Source organism: Boleophthalmus pectinirostris, unplaced genomic scaffold, assembly GCF_026225935.1.
Source record: "Boleophthalmus pectinirostris isolate CB_2022bp ecotype Guang Dong unplaced genomic scaffold, ASM2622593v1 HiC_scaffold_20, whole genome shotgun sequence".
NCBI classification, from domain to species: Eukaryota; Metazoa; Chordata; class Actinopteri; order Gobiiformes; family Gobiidae; genus Boleophthalmus; species Boleophthalmus pectinirostris.
This window is the reverse complement of record NW_026571153.1, coordinates 13,333,043-13,353,583: the sequence shown is the minus strand read 5'-3', so window position 1 is coordinate 13,353,583 and position 20,541 is coordinate 13,333,043. Positions and strand designations below refer to the sequence as shown.

General features: G+C 37.4%; 1 protein-coding gene across 1 annotated transcript in view; it reads left to right on the top strand.

The window, feature by feature from the left end:
* Positions 1-20,541, top strand: part of LOC110159332 (phospholipid-transporting ATPase ABCA1-like) — a 234,285-nt gene that overhangs the window by 12,065 nt on the left and 201,679 nt on the right. Inside the window, exons 3-11 of the mRNA XM_055156114.1 lie at positions 891-984; positions 1,069-1,210; positions 1,309-1,433; positions 3,546-3,667; positions 5,463-5,660; positions 8,783-8,866; positions 8,942-9,143; positions 16,704-16,843; positions 16,983-17,099. Of these exons, the coding sequence (XP_055012089.1) occupies positions 891-984; positions 1,069-1,210; positions 1,309-1,433; positions 3,546-3,667; positions 5,463-5,660; positions 8,783-8,866; positions 8,942-9,143; positions 16,704-16,843; positions 16,983-17,099 (1,224 nt within the window). The remainder of the gene's footprint in view (positions 1-890; positions 985-1,068; positions 1,211-1,308; positions 1,434-3,545; positions 3,668-5,462; positions 5,661-8,782; positions 8,867-8,941; positions 9,144-16,703; positions 16,844-16,982; positions 17,100-20,541) is intronic.

Genomic DNA, 20,541 nt, shown 5'->3' with positions numbered 1-20,541 from the left:
AATAACCTAGCAACCAAATAAAGCTTTGAGGGCACCCATTCAAATCTATGTGCACTCTATTCCCTGGGGTTCAAATAAAGAGAAGCATGCAGTGTCCCATGAGACCAAGGCTGCAAGCGAGTATTATACTAGCTCTGCCACAAAAGCAAGGTGTGAGTCACATTGGTAACACTCAGAGGAACTGGTTCTTTTGTACTGAGAAGTACGAGGTTTTGAACTCCAAGTAACTGTTTTCCAATGGCATCAATGCTCCAAGATCTTCTGAATGTGCTTCAAAGTATAAACAACACCTCACACTAAGAAGTCAATTACATTTCCAGAGTGTCATATTCAAAGATTTTTCTAGTAAAACAAAGAAAAGAAAGTGTTTGGGATTCATAAGTAAAGCCGGAAACGCTCAAGAGCAAGTTATGCCATAGCTGGACTTTATCTTTTAGGATATGTAACTTTTATGATGGGTTTATGCCACCTGCTTGTCGCTACTGAGAAGTTATGGTTATGCATAAAATGTTCCCCAGTATAGCAATAAACTCTTTCTCTACGGAGATAAACAGGTGACGTCACTAGGTCAAGTTACATGTCAAATCTGTGGAGCGCAGCCAATCACAGTGTTGCTTTCAGTGCTTACTTCCAGATTGAAGAAGAAAAAAAAGTTGTCTGCAAACATAGTGTAGCAATTTCATTTTGCTTTTACAATGTACCTGTACGTGTTTGGGGGAAAACACAAAGTTTACTCATTTACAACAACAACGACAACAAAAACCCTCAGGTACCTCTTCTTTAAATTTAGAAAAAAATGTGTATGCTCCTGACCACGTGGTAAGCATTTTGGGCATTCCTGCATCATAAAAAAGAATACTTACACATTTTCCTTTTTTCTTTTTTCTCAGTTGCGACTTGTAGTTGAACTCTTATGGCCACTCTTCCTCTTCGTCATACTGGTGTGGGTACGCACCACTACCCAGCCGGTTAACGCAGACCAGTGTAAGTGACGCAATACAACGATCAAAGGTGTTGACACAAATGACGTAGAGATAAAGGTGTTTTTTGTGTTTTTTTCCCTTTCAGGTCATTACCCGAATAAGCCTATGCCATCAGCCGGAGTGTTGCCATGGATACAGGGAATGGTGTGTAACATGGAGAATCCCTGCTTAAACTCCCCAACACCAGGGGAGGCTCCGGGACAGGTCAACAACTTCAACGACTCCATGTAAGTCTTAGTTCTTGTGATAAAACGTACTCCATATTGAGTAAATAGAAATATAATATAAATAATACAGGAATCATGTCTTTTGTTGTGTGTTTCAGTATCTCTGGCATCCTGATTGAGCTGCAACAACTTTTAGTGAACAGATCCGTTCTGAGTAAGGCGAAGTTACTGGCTGATGACATGAACCAGTGGAATTTGCTACTGATACAAAATAGTAACAATGGTAGGATTTTTCATTGGCTAAAGACTGTCCCGATTTTTTTCAAATGTATTTGAGCAAAATATGTCTTGCCTAAGTACAAAAATATTCTACAACAGAAAAAATATGTCCGCTGTGTACTGTCTGCGACTCATTAGAAAGCATTCTACTGGTAGATAATCAGGAAGTCCACATTAGTATGCTAGTTTTTAACATCACCGTCCTGAAAAAATGTGGAAAAACATACATCCATTATGCTGAGCTTGCATTTCCACAAACCTGCCTATCAATTACTCTTGCTTGTTTCTGTGCAAATGTTTTTTCTTTGACTATAAAATTCCGCAGTATGACATAAAAATGTATCTATCTTTGGAGAATGTTCTGAAGTATGGTCTTAACTTTGATTTCGATGATATTAGGAGACGTGCCACCTCCAGAAAGTTACATGGTGTTTTGTAGACATGTCATTGGTACTTCTCTTAAATTACTGTAGTGGAATGAAAATAAAGCAGAAGGACAACTGCCTCATAACGGAAACGAGGTCAAAGAGTTTCCTTTCTTGTCATATCAGTGCTGAGTCATGCTTCAGCAATAATTGTTATTGTAAATGCCGCACTGTTGTAACGTCCCCCTTTGCTACATCTTCGTTAAGTGCTCTCCATCAACAAAAGTATCCCCTTCACGGCGATGACAAGTCTGACGATTTGTTATTCCCCTTTTATTTCTCCAAAACAATGCCGTGGGAATTATTTATGGTGCAATTCGCCGTTCGGACTGACAGATAGTTTGTCTTGATAAGATGCTGTTTTGCATTAGCCTAATTTAATCTGATGATATTCAGATTTTCATACGGAGTTTAATTTGCAAAGTAGCACAAAGGGGAGGGGCCGGGATGGTGGTTGGTCGCCCCGACGCTGTTGGACAGTTGCCTCGCAGTTCATTTGCATATTCGGGGTCGTCGGCTAGTAATATACAAGATTAAATCCATCAAAGATCAAAACCTAAGCATAATTAATGGGATTGTCTGTCTGTAGCTGGAAGACTAAAGGTCATTGTAGAGAATAGGGGATGGAGAGCTACCGGGAGACTAGAATGACAGGGGCGATTGTTGTGTCCTCTTTTGTTTTTACCAAAGGTTGATTAAAAGACTAGGGTGGTCACTTCAATTAGAAAGAAGAAGAACCTATGATCCTGCTACACAACCTTCAATAGATTTATAATAACAACACATGTTTGGATCAGAAGGTGTGCAAAGCAATATCAAGACAGATGTATAATTAATTCTTGTCAATCCATGCTATTCAATTTCCCCTTTGAATAACTTAGTAGTCGAGGGCCACTTCTGCTTCCTCGTTCTAATAATGGACTGATTTCCATTTATTACATCTGCAAACGACTAATCTAATTAAACAATGTCTCTATCACGGCTCTGGATCGGAGAGGACCCACAGAGCATGAATACACTTGAAGAAGGACCTGCTTTATAAGAAGCCATTGTTTTGTCAGACCGAGGATGCGATGAGAAATCAATTGGGTTATTATCAGATTCTGCAGAAAGCTAATGACTGTATGTTGCATGTTTTAGCAACCGTTAATCAACAGTTTGGGATTTAATGGTAGTAATTTTTTATATAGTGCTTCTCAAACTGTGGTATGGCAACCCTGTACCTTCTGGTTTTAACTTGCTAGAGTAGTAAGCTCAAATTGGGTAGTTCAGGTTTCTAATGACCCTTAACTTGAGTAAAACCTAAAAGTACATTATTGGTGGTCTGGTCTGCCACATGCTTATTGCCATGGAGACTGCTTTGCCTCCTAGAATGTTATGTATTGTATTAAACGCCATCAGGCTAAGTTGGAGATCTGATTTGTGGTGAGGTCTGTCAGCTCTCCATAACTCTTACTACATGTTTAAAATATATGTTATAGAATACAAGAAAAGCAAAATTAGTAATGCTAAAATACTACCTGGCACTGTGGAACATTCCAGGCAAATCTAGAACATTTTTAACAAGACTAGGAATAGAAAAAAAAAGTGAAAAAATAGGAATTTTCAGTCTCCCCAGGGCTTCCATAGACATTGCCCCACAGTCGTTACTTTTCTTTTAAGAAGTTAAATTGCATTGTTCTTGTCCTCAGCTCAGCCAGTGATCCTGCGTACAATCCTGCGGGAGAATGAGACTTTTTCCACATACCTGAGAGACGATCTGTCTGTTCCACCAGAAGTCATCCAAAGCCTGCTCAACGCAAAGATCAATCCAGTGAGTAGCTTTTCACAAATCTGCTGACACCCTATAATGCATACAAATGGCCTCATTCAGCTCCCTTCACTGCGCCTTTGCCCCAGTGGTATGCGCCCCGATAGGCTAACATCTTGCACTTACTTGTATTGCAAATCAGTGATACCATGTTTGGTATGATGTGATTGAGCTGCAGCTAACATCGTAATACATTGACTTAAGTGAAATTAATTGTCAGTCATGATTGTTATGGTGTTTTATTAATGCAATGGCAATATGACCAAAACCAGTGATGTTGCATTGTATCAATCAGTCACAGTGTTCATTTCCATTTCATTTAGTCTGTTAAAAACAAATAATTATTTCTTTCAATTTAGATTTTTTTTTTTTTTTCAGTAGAATTTTAATGCTAAGAATGTCCTGAAACCATTGGTTAAAAAAATATGTCTGCTATTTTTACCCACTATTGTACAGATCAGCAGTATAGATATTCAGGATAAACCATTAAACCAAACATAAATGACTTTTCATTTTAAGTTTCCAAACATAAACAATACAGAATTTGCATAATTGCTTTTTAATATCCAAAAATCTGTCTGAACTCTGTGGCTGTTGACATCTAGGATTAAAGACTGATCTTTAGCAATTTGAAATAAATAAAACAAAAAAACAAAAACAAAATCTCACTCTCCAATTAAAATATGAATCCCTATAGTGTATTACAGTGTTGATAAAACAGGATAACACTTGATGTTCCCTCTGGTACTTAGAACCTACTTCTTCTTAGTACAAATGTTGACTCTGTGGACTTCATTATAAAGTGTCCCATTGTCCCTTGACAAAACAGCAGTTCCTGTGCCCATGTCGCCTACATGTTAGAGTCATGTTCCCACATCTAAATCCCAGCATACATAATTATGACGTCCCTGTAATATGTATTTGTAAACTTTAATGGAAATTACAGGGGGAGTCATGATTTTCTTGGCCGCATAGATCACAATTCTAATTTCATGACAACTCATACCAAGTATCCCTCTAGTCCCAAGATATTCAGTAACTAACACCATCCCCTGCTGCAATACGTAACTGTTCTGTTGGGGGTTATACATGTTTCTATGGCAGTTTTATTGCTTTGCCTGGTTCCACAATAGCATTATTTTTATCTATCTACATTTATTAAATTGCAAGTTTTTCCATTGCAATACTTTGTAAACATGTATTAATACTTTGATTGAACTCACCTGTCTACAGATCTGACCTATAATTTGACCTGGTTGCTACCAAGTCAAGATCATCTCTATGGAGATTTTGAAAAAAGATCATTGCCATACTAAGAAACATTCTAGGCAAAGCTTAAACATCTCATAGGGACAAGCATTTGGTGGACTCTCCTCCAGAAAAATTACGTAGTGCACTGGTTACTGTGACTGGGTAAATTCACCTGTCACTCACCTGCCAGAACATGACAAATCTGACTCATAGGAGAAATGGGCTTGAGAATGGGTGAGGAAAATGCCAGTTTTAAAGCAAAGAAGTAAAAAAAAAAATCACTGAATCAGTTTCACCAAAAAGGCATATAGTTCTGCATAGTACACAAATGAGAAGAATTTTCATTATTGTTATTATTTGCCCCAGCCTACATTAATTTTTGAATTGTAAGTCACTTTTAAATTCTCAATATTAGAGGGGCCTAGTATTTGAAGAGCATCTGTCTTTTAACATGATTTGATATCTTGTTATAACCGACCCCTCCGATGCAGTCTCCTGTATCTTCTCTTTGTTAGTTTTTGTTGTCAACTTTCTGTATATTCCTTAGAAAATTGACATCCAAACACCTGAGAATCTGAAGCTTGTCTTGTGTGAGGGGACTGGTCTAGATGACTACATCCAATTTAGCCGCCCGGACGAGAGAGAAGCCTTTCAGAACGTCAGCTGTTCCCTGTCTCCGCGGCAACTGATTAACGCACAACAAGCACTGCTGCGAAACCTGGATCCAACAAAAGTGGTATCCGAGGTAACAACAAGCTCATCTCAAAATATGTCGGACACTTTGAAACTTGTGGAAATGTTTTGGCGAAAAGTGTGTGCAGTTGCCAGCCTGTTTTTGAATTCTCTGCAGCTTGTCACCATTAAATCAGAACATGTTTTTGGTTTGCCTCAGATTCTAGAAAAAAACTAATGTAGTGAGCTGCTGAAAAAGAATACAAGGACATCACTGTTATGCTTCTGTTAATTACCCAATATGAAGTTATCGATCTCATCAAAGAACTGATTAATTAATCTGATTGATTTTTACAAATTTTACTTCAGAAAAGATATTGCACTCAAGATGTAACAAGTAAAACTACTCTACTACTTGTTTTTTATGATTGTACATTGTAAATACCTTTATCCCGAAGGAGCAGTTGCCAGAGCTAGTGCAGCGTCTGCATCTCAGTGGGTGTATTCTGGAGATTCTGAGCTTTCACATGAGGCCTGTCCATATACTGAGAGTGAGAAAAAACATTTACATGTCCTCTATATGCATGTTAAGGCACTGGCAACCTGGATTCAGTTTTTTTTTTTACTGTAAGAATACAAGCTACATATAGTTCCTTTAAAGGTTGTTTGGAGGATTTATTTTTTTTAGTTTCAAATTGTCAATGAAAGTTTAAAATGCCATTACAGAGAAGCAGCAGCCTTGTGATTACGATGACCAAAAAAAAAAAGAATGAAAATCTATCAACTGTGAACGCAGTGAGGCCAGATAGACATCAGCCAATAGATAACGAGGCTACCTCATTTTCTATTGGCTGTTAGGTTGTCAATGAAACTCCCTACATTTCTAGTGTGACTGACTTGCTGGCGCGCAGGGGTTATGTGGTTTATGAGGCGGTTCTTAGCGGCTTTTTCAAACTGTAGCTTCCTCGCAATTCGCACAGAGTTTGTTGAGATGGCAGACAAGAATCCACGACGATTTCGCCGCAAAAGAAAGTCAGTTTTTGAGGTCGCTGAAAGAAGAAGAGAAGGGGAAAAGGAGCAAAGCCAAACTGAGGTGATTCTTGGAGATCTCTTCCAACGATTGCGCGAATGAAGCAGACGAAAAGTCTAAAAACTGTTGTGTCGATTGCTAAATTAATTCTAGACAGGTCACTTCAACAGTAATTCTGAACGCGCATTGGCTGTAAACAAGCGTGATTTCTAGAGTAAGGAGACAGGAGGAGATGTTTCTACTGAAGGAGCTGTGCAGGAGGAAGGTGGTGTCATTCATGCACAACATTTTAAAAAGGACTGTCGCTGTATTTCTTTTCCCTTAAAAAATCCTCTATACAACCTTTAAGAACATTTAGATACTGTACCATTGCATACCATTGTGTCCTTACCTTGGGCAAGCTGGCAACGTGTTTATGAATATGGTGTACACATGAGTATATGGTGGTGGTCAGATGGGCCAATGCCGCAGATTGGCAGTCACACTTTCGGCCGTCTAACCCAGGGCAGTTGTGGCTATATAATCTCTTCTCCCACCACTGAGTGAGGAGTGTTTGTTAAGTTTAGTTTATTTATTTAATGAGACGGGGACAGTGCACAATATACATTAACGTTAACAGGAGAGATGCACTGTATCAGGTTGTAGCTCCAGTGCTAGTTTCCACCTATAATCCCTGTGCAGGTTAATTGATTGATTGTATTTAATTGACCTTAACCATCAGCTATTCTTCCTGGAGACCTATGTAGCGTGTTTTGGGTGTGAATGAGTAATGCAATGGGAAGCATGTTGAGTACCTGGAAAGCCTCTATATAAATCTTATTGCTACATCCTACCAATGCAGAAAATATATTATGAAAACGTAAAGGTGACTGCACAGTGTAATTTCCTGCATGAATATTACACCAATTAGACAGTAATATGAAACATTTTCCCCAGATTAAGGAAGTTCTGGAAGTAGACACAGTGCTGCTAATCTCTCCGGATCTACAATACATTTAATATAATTACAATTATACTCAGCTCCTACCAATTTAAAAGTTAAACATTATATTTTTGTCTCTACTGTAAAAAGAATGTAATAGATAATGGATTTCCAAGCAAATTCCATTACGCCTGTTTCAAATTTTAATATATATACATTCTGACAGGTTGAATCAAAAAATAATTAGATTTTGTGTACCGTATGCTGATTTTACGGGAATGCTCGAAATTATTTATCAGAATCAATGTTTTCTCAAATTCCTTTAAAAATCTCTCAGTCCCTTTTGGGGATGATGAAAGCCTGCACACTCTCCTTTGAGTTTATCTTTGAGAGAAAATATATGGGACAGAAAATCCAATAAATAAGTGATAAGGCAGGAAGTTCGTAGAGGAGAGCATTTGAACAATTTAAGCCCTCAGGCATTTTCAAACACAGGAGAAGAAATGGCGCAGACAAGATACGCTATGGAGAAAAAAAAATCCTTGGCGCCTGAAGCAATGGATGGGAAAGAACATCAAATCTTCACACTTAAGGCTTGACGGTCGCAGAATGGTTTTGATAACAGACAAGAGGAGGAGCCAGGGTTTAAGCGTTTATTTTAGATTTTGGACAGGGAATGTCTGGGGTAGATATAAACCTACGTTCGGATATCTCTTTTCTGCAGATGACTTCATGAACGTATACATTTGAATCAAGTGTTTTAAAGGTGCCCGATGTGTAACTTTTCCGGTGGAGGGTCTGTGGCCTGTTTGTCTCCCATGATGTTATTGTTTGGCGTGAATTTTCAGCAGTATGGCATTAAAGGGCCCATATTGTGCAAATTTCTGATCTATGTTATAATGTTGTTTCCTTTAAACCTATTTGTGACCGTGGAGACAAGCAGGTGACACGATCAAGCCAAGTTACAGGCCATATTTGTTGAGAAATGACCCTGCTCACTGTAATAACTAATGATTACAAACATCTCCTGGACTGAAGAGCTTACAAAAAGTATAACATTTCAGAGTCTTTTTTGAAAGCTTACACTGCATGTTTTTTATTTTTGTTATGGTTATCCTGCTGTAATGCAAGTTTAATTTGTGTCTCATCAATCATAAAGTTACAATCTACTTATCATCTATCCAAGTTGTTTATGTAGTATACAGAAGAGTTTGTACACTTTAAATATTGTCTCTTTTTCCAGACACAATCAGCTCGTCAGGATCCACTATCCACTGCTGAACTCTTTCAACAAACCATAACAAATGCAGAACCGGTATTGGAGGCTGTAAGTTACACTAATAACTTTTTTATAGCAGATTTTATTTCCAATGAACTAATGCATAAAATTTTCTGTATTTAGTTTAGAGAGTTCCAGAATTCTCCCAGTGTCAAAGCTGCCCGTTCGCTGGATTTCCGACAGGACATGTTTGGGAGCAGCAGCATGCTTTTGTGCGGGACAGAGTCCAACTCCAATGGGACAGCTAGATCACGGTCCAGCTATGCCAGGGCAGGGTTCAGCATCTTCTCCGTTTTAACCAATGACACAGGAAACAATGGTTCAGGTAAGACCGTACTTAGGCCTGTCACCATAACACATTTAGATAAATTATATATCAAAATAAATTAAAACATTGAAACTACTTCCTACCATGGCCTACCACTGACAAAATAAGTGAGTGATATTGTAAAATAAAATGACCATCAATAAATGGCACCAATAAAAATGTATGTAGTCAGCGTTAGTATCTATAATGTGTCCTGGAGGTAAGTGTGTCTCAGCTAAGGCCATACTCCACAAGAACCCATAATATGATCCATTACAAGTGTTGGCATTAGTCCCAGCTAGTGATCGACTGATATGTTTTTCCCTTGGCCAATACTGATGTTTTTTTTTTTTTTTTATATAGAGCAGGTTAAAACTCTCTGCTGATATTTTGAGATTGATATATTCATGGGTTTCAGATTCCTGTTTTATGGAACATTATTAGGACTTTTTCCCAATTTAAAAGATATAATATTTAGTTTTAAATTGTTAATTGCTATGGAAACTTTTGTCATTTTTCATCTTTCTGGGTCCAATTTTGATAATTTCGGTATTTTTACTCTAAACTCAGTTACATTATTACAAAGCACTGCTCTGCATAAGATGTATGATGAATTAAAATATTTCTATAGCGATGACCACTGCTCTGTCTCTCTGCAGACCTGTAAGAGAGCAGTAGTTACATTTATAGGCTGTTTATACTGCACTAAAATGTTTAAACAAAGCAAAATATTGGCCTATGTTGAAGCTTTAAGGCTGATAGCTGATATGCAAAAAAGTGCAAACATCGGCAAGTCACAGCCAATCAAAATTCCCTTGTTAAGGTCTAATAAAATAAAATAAAATGTCAGTGATGGTTGCAAATTGCTCCTTCCCTCAACTTAAAATTATGCCATTAAATGACTTTAGATGAGCTGGTACGAATTATTTTGTGAAGTATTGCATCAGCCCTCATTGGCACGTTCGTCAGTGGTGTAATGACTAACCATAACCAGTCAAAGTAAAAATATCTCGCCCCAGTGCACAGAGGCATTTTATTCTAGCAAACCATCTCGACTGCTTTAAGTAACAGCTCCCACAGTGATGAGTGTGGAGCTCAGGGAGTCTTGTGAAGTTTATAAATTGTAAATTGTGAAAGTTAATATTTCTGTTCAGTTTTTAACCAAGATTTAGTGCGGGTTGCTCCCTGATATGGTTGCATGTGCTTCCATATTTTAGTGAAAGAAAGAATGCTGAAATCCTACATTACTGCTTTCGTCTAAATATATATTTCTAGGTCTGCAACTACGGATCATTTTGATTGTCAGGGAGTCAGCAATTATTTGTTCAATTAGCTAACTAGTCAGACCATTTTTTTTCTATAGGTAATTGAACTTTAAACCAAATAAATGCTTAAATATTGCATCTGAATAAAGTACAAGTCACATTTATCCTGATTATTGTTGCAGCCCTATTTTTTCCTGTACAGTTTTGAATACTCACTACACCAATCTGAGCTCATGTTTTTGATTAAAACCACCTTTACCACCTTGAAAACATGAAAAACAGAATTAGTTCATTTAAAACGGTTTGCAGTGATCCAGAATTATTCCTCACTTTCCTTATGCACGCTGAGTATCCCAGTTATTCACCACAATGAATTTATAAGCTTTCTTCACTGCCAGAATGTAGTTTTGACATCATTGTAATGTGGCCAACAACTAGCATGGTAACCACATATTTCCTGATACTCTGTATAATGCACTCTTCATAATTAGACTTAGACAATACACAGCCAGTATGTTTTGACCTGAAAAGCTGCGTATACCATATATATCTATTGGGGCTAGACGCGTTTTCCTCTAATACATGGGGGGAAAAAATGGTACGAGTCCTCTCAGACGTACTACCGTACATAAAGCTTCCTCACAAGTAACTGTCGGAGCATAATCATGTCAGGACACAATTACAGTTTTCTCACTTGATCTATCTTTCGATTAGGGCGCCCCCTGGAGGGTATTGGATTATTATCCCCCACCTGAATACTTAAGAACAAGCCCAGACCGCGCTCTGATGTTGATACATGAGCCTGTTCCCTCCAGGTCTAAAGAACTTTTAATCATTTCCCCTGGAATTTATTTTTAGTGTTAAGGAAAAAAGGAGCATGTCCACATGGGAATAAGCTACTTTTTGTTTTCATTTTTAGTGTGCAGATGTTTGTAGCTTCCTTGGCTTGTAGATGTGATGTTACGTGTTATGTGAGGTATTACATAGAATAGAGTGACTGTTGTGTACATGGCTGAAGAATCTTGGAAAAACATTTAATTGATTTCTGATGAGCATTGTGATTAGAATTGTGGTTTATATTTAAAAAAGTAGGATGCTGCACATTGGAAACAACTCCAGGTGCCTTAATACTGTATGAGTGAGAAGACTGAAATGCGTACTGATAAACTAATCCAAAAATGAATTGAAATTGAAGCCTAAACTACAGGAACAAAAAGATTACAGGATATTTTGTTCTTTGCAGAGGACATTCTATTATCTAAATAATTGTATCTTTTGATAATTGCGCCAACTCAAATGATGTTTTCTATGCAGTTTCAATATATTATACAGTCCTACTCCAGAATTTGCAAGGTTCTTATAGCGTTGTCCTCATTAAATCCTATGCCATCCTGTTTCATTAACTATCTGTTCTTCAGAGAAAACTGCACAAAATTACATTTTAATAAGGGGCTTCTATTCCCAGGAAATAACCCTGTTCTGTGAAGTGAAATTGCATGCTCGCGCCAGCTCGAATTAGCCAAAACATTTTATCATCTATGCAAAATACGCACTAACACGTCAGTTAGCATGCTAATAGCTGTTTTGGATACGCCGTGGCATCTCATTGTGTTGGTGTATGTACGGTTAAATAAATGTTGAAAATGCAGCATGTCTGTTTAATGGCCAATTACAAGTCCTTTGTAAGTGGGAAAGCACTCAAAGGGATAGTTAAGTGGCCATAATAGAGACAGAGTTTTGTAAAAGGTTTGGGAAGTGTCCCCCCTCTCCAATTAATCCCAGGAAACTTCCGGAGCATTTCACAGAGTCATCCAACTGTTCCTCTGGCACAGTAAAACAAAACTATGCACCATACTATTTTATGAGCACTTTTATCTAACTGCAGTTCCTAAGATTTGCTCCCACTGCTTTTCCCATTATGTTGTCAAAACAGCCGTCCCTCTCATTTATATGGGCCTATTTGCCGGTTGTGCCTCTCCCTCGGTATCGCTCATAACATTTACTAATCGTCTCCGCGCTCTCCCCCTCTTCCTTCAAGTATTTGCCTTTCGGTGTCTCTTTGAATAATTAGTCTTTTGTTTTCTGGGATTGGAAGTTTAAGTGCAACGTCTCTGTAGCCTGTCGTTCAGTCTTGAGTGGAGACTTGTGCTGGACTGCGGTACTCAGTGGTGATTCTTCATGGGTTTTTTACCAGATAGGGAGATATTCCTTTTTTTTCTGTCTTATTAAGCCCTAATAATGGATTTCAATATGAATTTTCTAAACACAAATCAGACGATAAAATGGCCTGTTCACATGTGAAAAATAATCTAGTGATATTTTGTTTGAATGTGTTCTTTTCTTTTTTTTTTTTTACCTCAGACAAAAGAGTTGAAAAAGAGCTGGTGAGTTACATTTCTTGAGAATCTGTAATTCCATAAACTGGATAGGAATAGTGATAGCAAAAATAGAAAATAAATTAATAAATAAGGCCTTAATTGTGAAATGAACCATAGAAATGATTTAATATATCTAAAAAATGTTAATCTCATTCTCATGGACCCACTTTGACGTCTAATCTCGTAGGAATTGTCTTGTCCCATCCTTATACTGACTTTATATTAATTTCCTTTTAACACAAAAATTGTCAAATATCCTCCAAAGTCTGAACTCTGCTCCAAGCCACAAATCTTTTTTACTGACAGAGGATTGGCTGTGGCACTCTCAATTATAAAACCCCAAGCTGGTCGCTGACAATTTGAAATGACTGAAACTCGATTTGATTAAAATCTGTTTCTATATCTAGTTGATTTGTACATATGGAAAAAAGTACCACAAAAGTATTTTAACATGGATATAAACATTACTTCCTGTGTGTACATCTGCTTGTCAGCTATAGCGTCATTTCTTATGTTGGGAAAGTGTCAGTGATTGGTTGTCTTAGCATCTGTGGTCTTGTCTGGCAGCAGCTCTGATGAGGCGGTCTCCAGGGTGCGACTCAAATTGATTAAATTTGCCAGGTAAGTTGAGGGGCAGACTGGAGGCTCCGAGCAATTATTTGACTGCAGCTGAATCCGGCCTCAAGCACAGAATCAGATGTTTTGTATCATGACTCACTAGTGTCTTTGAATGACGTAAAGAAGGTATATTTAGCATAACAAAAGACTTTCATTGACCAATTCATGAGTTTCAGTTTCCTGTTATATGCAACATTCTCAGGATTTTTACCCATTCCAAAGATATGCCGTGGCAATGGTCTTTTTAGATATTTTTAACAGTTCCCAGTAAGCCATGATTCAATGTTAGCTCTATATTTTGTTATATTATATAGCATGTTATATAACTTATATATTTTTATTTTCTTATTTTAATAATATCAATGTATTCAGTTTCAATACTTAACAGTACATTATTCATTCATTCCACACATTTTTCTCAGTGGTCAGTAGATCACATATGAGCAGGGTACATCCAGTTGTATAAAAACACTTCTATATACTGAAAGCTGAAAACAGGTTGTCGTGAGGATAATTCGCTGCAATGCATTTAAAATAATCCACTTAATCAACAAGTAATTTAAAAAATCTATGGATGGGGACGGAGCGAGGACATGGTAATTAGAAAAGTCAATTAGAGAAGCTGCAAGGTGCTGTTTGTTGTAAAGTGAAAAACACTGTTATTAGTTTGATTTGACGATGACTTCTTGGAATAGAGGCTGTACACATGTCTGCTACAGCTACAGCTACGTACATAAACAAATATTTAATTTATAATAGTTTATAAATGAATCAGACATAGACATAGGCACAATGACATCAGACATTCCTCTCTTACCGTATGCATTTCGAGCATCCTAATTATTCACCGCAATGAGTTTACAAGCACCTTTTTTTTTTTTTTTCAGTGGCCAGAACCAAGTTTGACATCATAATAATGCTAACATCAACTAACATCCATGCACTTCTTCATTATCTGACAATAAAACAATTATAATTAAATACTGTACACAACAGACTTCAAAAACTGTTTTTACCATACATCTGTACAGGGGCAAGACAAATTTTGCTCAGATACATGGAAAAAAAATTAAAAAATAAAAATCAGGTACAGGCCCTTTAGTTATGAGATTATAAATTAGGGTTAGGGCATTAATTAAGTAGATAATTCTAATAAACTATTTGTTCATTATGAATTAAGTCTTGGTTCATGCTTCATTAAATCTTAGTTAGCATACAGTGGTACCAAAATGCTTGAATTGTTTCAACCTTTGACCATTATAATAGATTAAGAATGCAGGAACATTTAGTATACAAAATGGTGTCTATAGAAGGGCTTTTCATTGCCTGTGTCTTGTGTGTTGAGCTGGAGGGAACAGCTGGTCTTGCTCCAAATAAAGGCTAGCCATTAGCTCGCTGCACACAGACCTCCCAGGAGCACCTGAGAAAGACGACCAGCAGGCAGAAAGGCTAACATTTAATTGCACCGAAAATGGCCTCTAAAATCTCCCTGATGGTGGGAAAATGGTCGCTCGGCAAAATGAACAAGAAGAATAAATGATATTTGATGTAATGACAGGTAGGGCTGTTGGTACCAGTTGGGAAAGGAAAGGTATTGTTTGCCAAATGACTCAAAAGCCTGATAGGATGGTATATTATTAAATATTATAACAATAATCAAGTACCTTCAGACTCCAGTGGCAGCTCTATGGAAATCCTCATTTGACCTGTTCTCTGCTCTCCCAACCCGACAATATTCGCTTTGGCAGTTATGCTAAATTAATAATGTTCCAAGCCCCACTGCATGGGTTTTCTGCGCCTGCTAAGTCATGAGCACATTTTTTTCCTTGTAGTTTGACAGTGTCTTGTGAGGTGGGCCATATGTTAATTAATTACTTTGCCCCAGCCCTTTGCCAAGGCAGTGCCCCTGTTTTACACTGACCACAGTTAGATGCGCACCAAACATCTGATTACTATAATCTGGAATAATTTCCGGAGTTGTCTAATTATTGAAATGTCATGTAGATCTCAAGATCTGATGTAATTAATCTGATTTCTTTCTGATCGTTTGCACATTTTCAGAAAACAATAAAAATACAGTAAAAAGCACAGGCAGTATGAAGATTAATGACAATATATACAATATTAAAACAACTGTAAAAGAACAATTACTGTTTTACAAATAGGTACTACAGTCACAACTGAACCGTGTGTTTCCATCTTAACTTGCAGATCGAAAACTCACAAGTTTTTCTTGGTATATGTACAGGCCATGTCTCTCATGTGAAAGCTCAAAACCTCCAGAATTCAGCACCATGCTGCATCAGCACTGATTAATGATGGCTGCAGGTGCTGGGGTTTAGGTAGCGAGGCTTCAGATCAGAGAGAGGGCTTTTAGGTTTAAACTAACTGGATTTCAGATGGCAACCTGAATTAGAGACTCATGTGAGACTCATTCTGCATTCTGATTGGATAATCCTCTTGAGAGCCAAAACACCCATTTACAACATAAATAAATCATGATTTATCATGTTTTTATAATTAAGAATAAATCAGCATAAGAATTTTTTATCAGTAAAAGCTATTCACCTTTATCTGGATGTTGCTGTGGGCGCCATCATCATCATCATTCGGGATGTGTTATTTTGCATGAGGCTGCCGTTCCTAACAGCAAATAAGTTCAATATGGACGATTAAACCATTTTAAAGCCTCTCAGTGAATTGGTGCCGTGTTGACTTGCTGGTGCACATGAACATTTAACATTTTACACAAGTTAACCTATTTTATGTCATATTTAATTGGCAAAACTTTGATCAAATTGCCATTGACATGAATGGGATTCCCGTTTAACGAAAAGTGCCCCAACAAAAAAGCACGGTTTAGGAGCATTTGGAGACAAAACTGGGCAAGCTCAATAAGGTGAATATTGGAACACTGAATTGATAAGTCTTATTTATGAAATTAAACATTTTAAGAGTGGTATTTTAAAGGTGGACTTTGCAACTTTTTTTTTTTTTTAAGAGAAATTTTATCTAAGACTTTGGAACATTCCAGACATTCCACATAATGTTCATAGAGATAGGTGGCCAATCTGTTATTTAACTGCTTAAATTATCAGATTTTTTCTGACCATGTGAATGTAGCCTCTAACAGAGATATGATTGCTCCAACTGTATTGAAACTGGCAGTCTTCTATTTCAGGAATAAATGCTTTTTACACTGAACCAGTCAGAATGTACCTAAACAATGTACAGAATTATTTTGAAATAGTTATAAAAATATGCTTTGTTGTTAATATTGTGCTTCCAAGTTCATAATACCTGTCCTCTTTTCCCAGATGCATTTTGTCAGAGGCTGGTTGACACCCTGGAGGGAACACCAGCGCTGCGCTACATTTGGAGCACCTTTAAGCCGCTCATACAGGGAAAAATCCTCTACACACCTGATACACCCGCTGCTCGGCGCGTGGTGCAAGAAGTGAGTCTGCTCAGATCTACAGATAAACAAACTGTACTTTTATAAATTGTAATAAGTGTAGAGCAGCTAGAATATGCTGTACTTGTTTTACTTTAAATGACACTCAATGACGCAAATTATGTTGTTTGTTGAATCTTAGGCAAACAGCACTTTAAACGCCTTGGCCATGTTAAAAGAACTCGCGGATTCATGGGAGGAAGTTGGGCCTCGTGTGTACAACTTTCTTCAAAATAGCACTCAAGTCAATGCATTTCGGGTAAGTTTGTAGCATCTATCACAGAGCTCATCAGTCTTCAATTCAGTGTTTCCCCTTCATTATTTTTCATTAAAGATGCATTATATACATTTCTGGTGAAGGGTCCACTACCTGCTTGAATTTATTCTTGTGTATTTAATGCTAAAATATTCCTTGAAAAACATGAATTCTTACTGTGAGCAGGGTCACCTCTCCCCAAATCTGATCTGTAACTAAGCCTGGAGGCAACACCTGTTTGTCTCCATTGAAAATGATAAGTTTAATCCTGTACTTTGGAACGTTCTAGGTGCAGCAGTATCTCCTCTCAAACAATTAGGTAACAGACCCTCCACTAGAAAAGTTACATAGTAACAATCAAGGTAATAACAGAAGAGAAAAAATATAAGTTCTAACCTCACGCGGTCACTAAGCTTTTGTGACTCGATAATAGACTTATCCCTAAACAAGGATATTCTGAGATCAAGGGCATCATATATAGCTTATCATTGCAGGATAAGGCTAATACTAATTCCCTCATTATTACATGTTGTCATTTACGGTACATACATAGATTTACATAGCCATTGCTGTTAAGTGACCTTGTACGCACAAACAGTGGAATCCGCACGGGGATCTACTGCACACATTATGTATATTAATTTGTGGCACTTGCTATTATATGCGGAAACAGCAGGGGGAGGTAATTATGGATAAGTGCAGGATAATTTTGGCGGTGGCAGAACGGATTATCTGCACAAGTAGAGGACATGGACACTTTGCTAGCTTCTCTCTGCCTTTCGCTGTATTTCCTTGACACCGACATCACTCCAGTGTCACTCCAAATGAGCTTATAGGCAGCAGCTGGAGGGGAGCAGACACCGGGCTCTCCGTACAGCCCGAGTATTCATTACCCTAGCCCTAACCTTTACACAAATGGGCCGGCAGTCCTCCTTTGTCTTCATTTTCTCTGCCTCGGCCTCTCCTCTCTCTCCTCTCTCCCTCCTCGCTCTCTCCTCGCCCTTTCCCTCCCCGCCCCCACCCCCGCGCCCACGCTCCCAGCGGTCCGTCATCTCCAGAGGTCGTACAAGGTCGCAGACGCGTTTTACGTTGATGGACCAATTACCATCACAACAACGAACAGATCGGAGATAGGACAGAGGATGAGGAAGGCCTGGGCCGAAGGACATTTACTATAGGGACATTGGTATCGTTTACATCTAGCAGTGTCTTTATTTCTACATTACATTTAGCTTTACGAGTGAAAAGTACTCAAGTGATATGGTAATCAAGTATAAATATGAACAAAATTATTTATAGCATTCTTTTATAGATAGATAGAGACAGATAGCCATAGAAAATTCAATACTGTCAAGTGAACAAAAGTTTGAGCTAATCCAAGCTGCTTCTTCAGTTCTGACTGAATTACATACATCTTATTATACTACACTTCTATATACCACTAGTATAACATAAATCTTTTTGATTGCAAGGTGAGCATAATAACATTGGACAAATCAGACAAATATCAAGTTTTTTGCTGATCCAATCTGAGAAACTTCAATCAAATGAGGAAAACATCTCTTGAAACTTATTATTCATAACATATTGTATTATATATATTATAAAAGAACTAGTTTAGTGCTTTGCTTTTTGATTCTGTAGAAATCTGTGTTTCTCTGTCCCTTTTTTTTCTTTCTTTTTTACTTGTAAGCCTCCAAGTTTGTTTAGACAACGAACCATGCTTTCTCAATAGTCAGTCTGCCTAACTATCACACCCATCGAAACTTGGACCCTACCTCCAGTTGTTTAAAATAGAAAAGTATTTGCAAATTATTGGAAAAGTACGTAGTCTTGGCAGGAATATTACAAAATCTCATCACATGCAATAGAACGAAGCATTGATTGATATTCAGCAGATTTATTCTCAGTAGCATTGTGCATAAATATTAATCCCCGTATTTGTTATTCAACCAAGATCTCAGACCTCTGCCTTCCTCCCTCTACATTGTGACGTTAGCATCCCAACCAGAACATATAATCTTGTAAACAAGTCCCACATTTGTCTTGATTCAAATGTACGTGACAGTTATATTATCAAGGTTAATTTTAGCCTATGTAATCGCACTGTTATTACCGCTACAATGCCCTACCATTACTTGGGCGTTAATTTCTCCGCTGAAGGCAACTATGCAAATACAAGGTGGGAGTAATGGGAATGGTTGTGGCTACTAAATAGAGTTCAACACATTTAACCAACAAGTTGGAGGGAGACTAGCTTATTATGCAAAAGCTAATGTGTACTGATCTTACAAGCAGGTTTTTTTTTTTCTTTTTTTTCTAGCAGCCAAAACGTGTTCCCTGTATTCATTTATTGTTGCGGCAGTGGGGAGGTCGTCTTTGCCCTCACATCAAGAGCGCCGCCTTCAATTATTTATCATATGATTAGTGCAATTGCAGTTTGATCCTCCAACCTCACATTATAAGGCCCGAGCTTGATCGTAGCAGCATCGAATGAAACGCTGAGGCAATGGCTAGCTCTAGTTTTTAAGATAGCTTTCTCCCTTGGGTATGTATAATACTGTGCGCATGTATTGCTTTTTTGTTTACAAATAAAGAGGTTACTGGTACAGTAGTCATGTATACAAAAACAGCTGCAGTGGACCCAGATTAATGGCTGTACAAAATAAATTAGTGTTCTTACAATACTATAATTTAAGTATAAAGATTTCAAAAGCACATAATATAATAATGATAATATAATAATGAGGAGTTCTGATTAGGGCTGGGTATCATTCAGAAAATGTCGATATGAATCATACCTCGATACCTAAGCCACGATACGATACATGTCTCGATGCAGTGAGCTTACGATTCAATATGATATTTTTCAAATCGATTTGATACTGTTCAATAAAAAATAATGGCTAAATCATGGCTGTGACACTAAAAGTCTTTGTTAAACCACTTCTTGTCCAAAGTTCATATGAAACACAAACATTTTAATCATCAAAACAGTTGTCAATGTCAAAATGTGTTGCATAAATGAGTTTCCTTCCACTAAACAAACAACAAAACTGTAGCACTGTAACAAAATAATTTAGTGAAATATAACAAAAAATAGTCTTGGCGATATATCGATACAGCAGCCCACAATATCAATACTGTATCATCACATTAAACAAAACGATATTTCAATATTTTGCACACTCCTAGTTCTGATACCTATAAGTTTCAGAATGGTGGATTATTATGAACATCGCCATAGTGATTAACAATTTAATACTAAATAATATAAATATAAACTATATCTTTAGAATGGGGAAATGCCATGAAAATATCAAGATCATACTAAAACTATTTAGGAATTATAAAAATCTGTCCCTCTTCACCAACCTCAAAGTTTTTAGTTTATTATCTATTTGACAATCCTAAATTATATGATGCACCAGAAATTAATTTATCA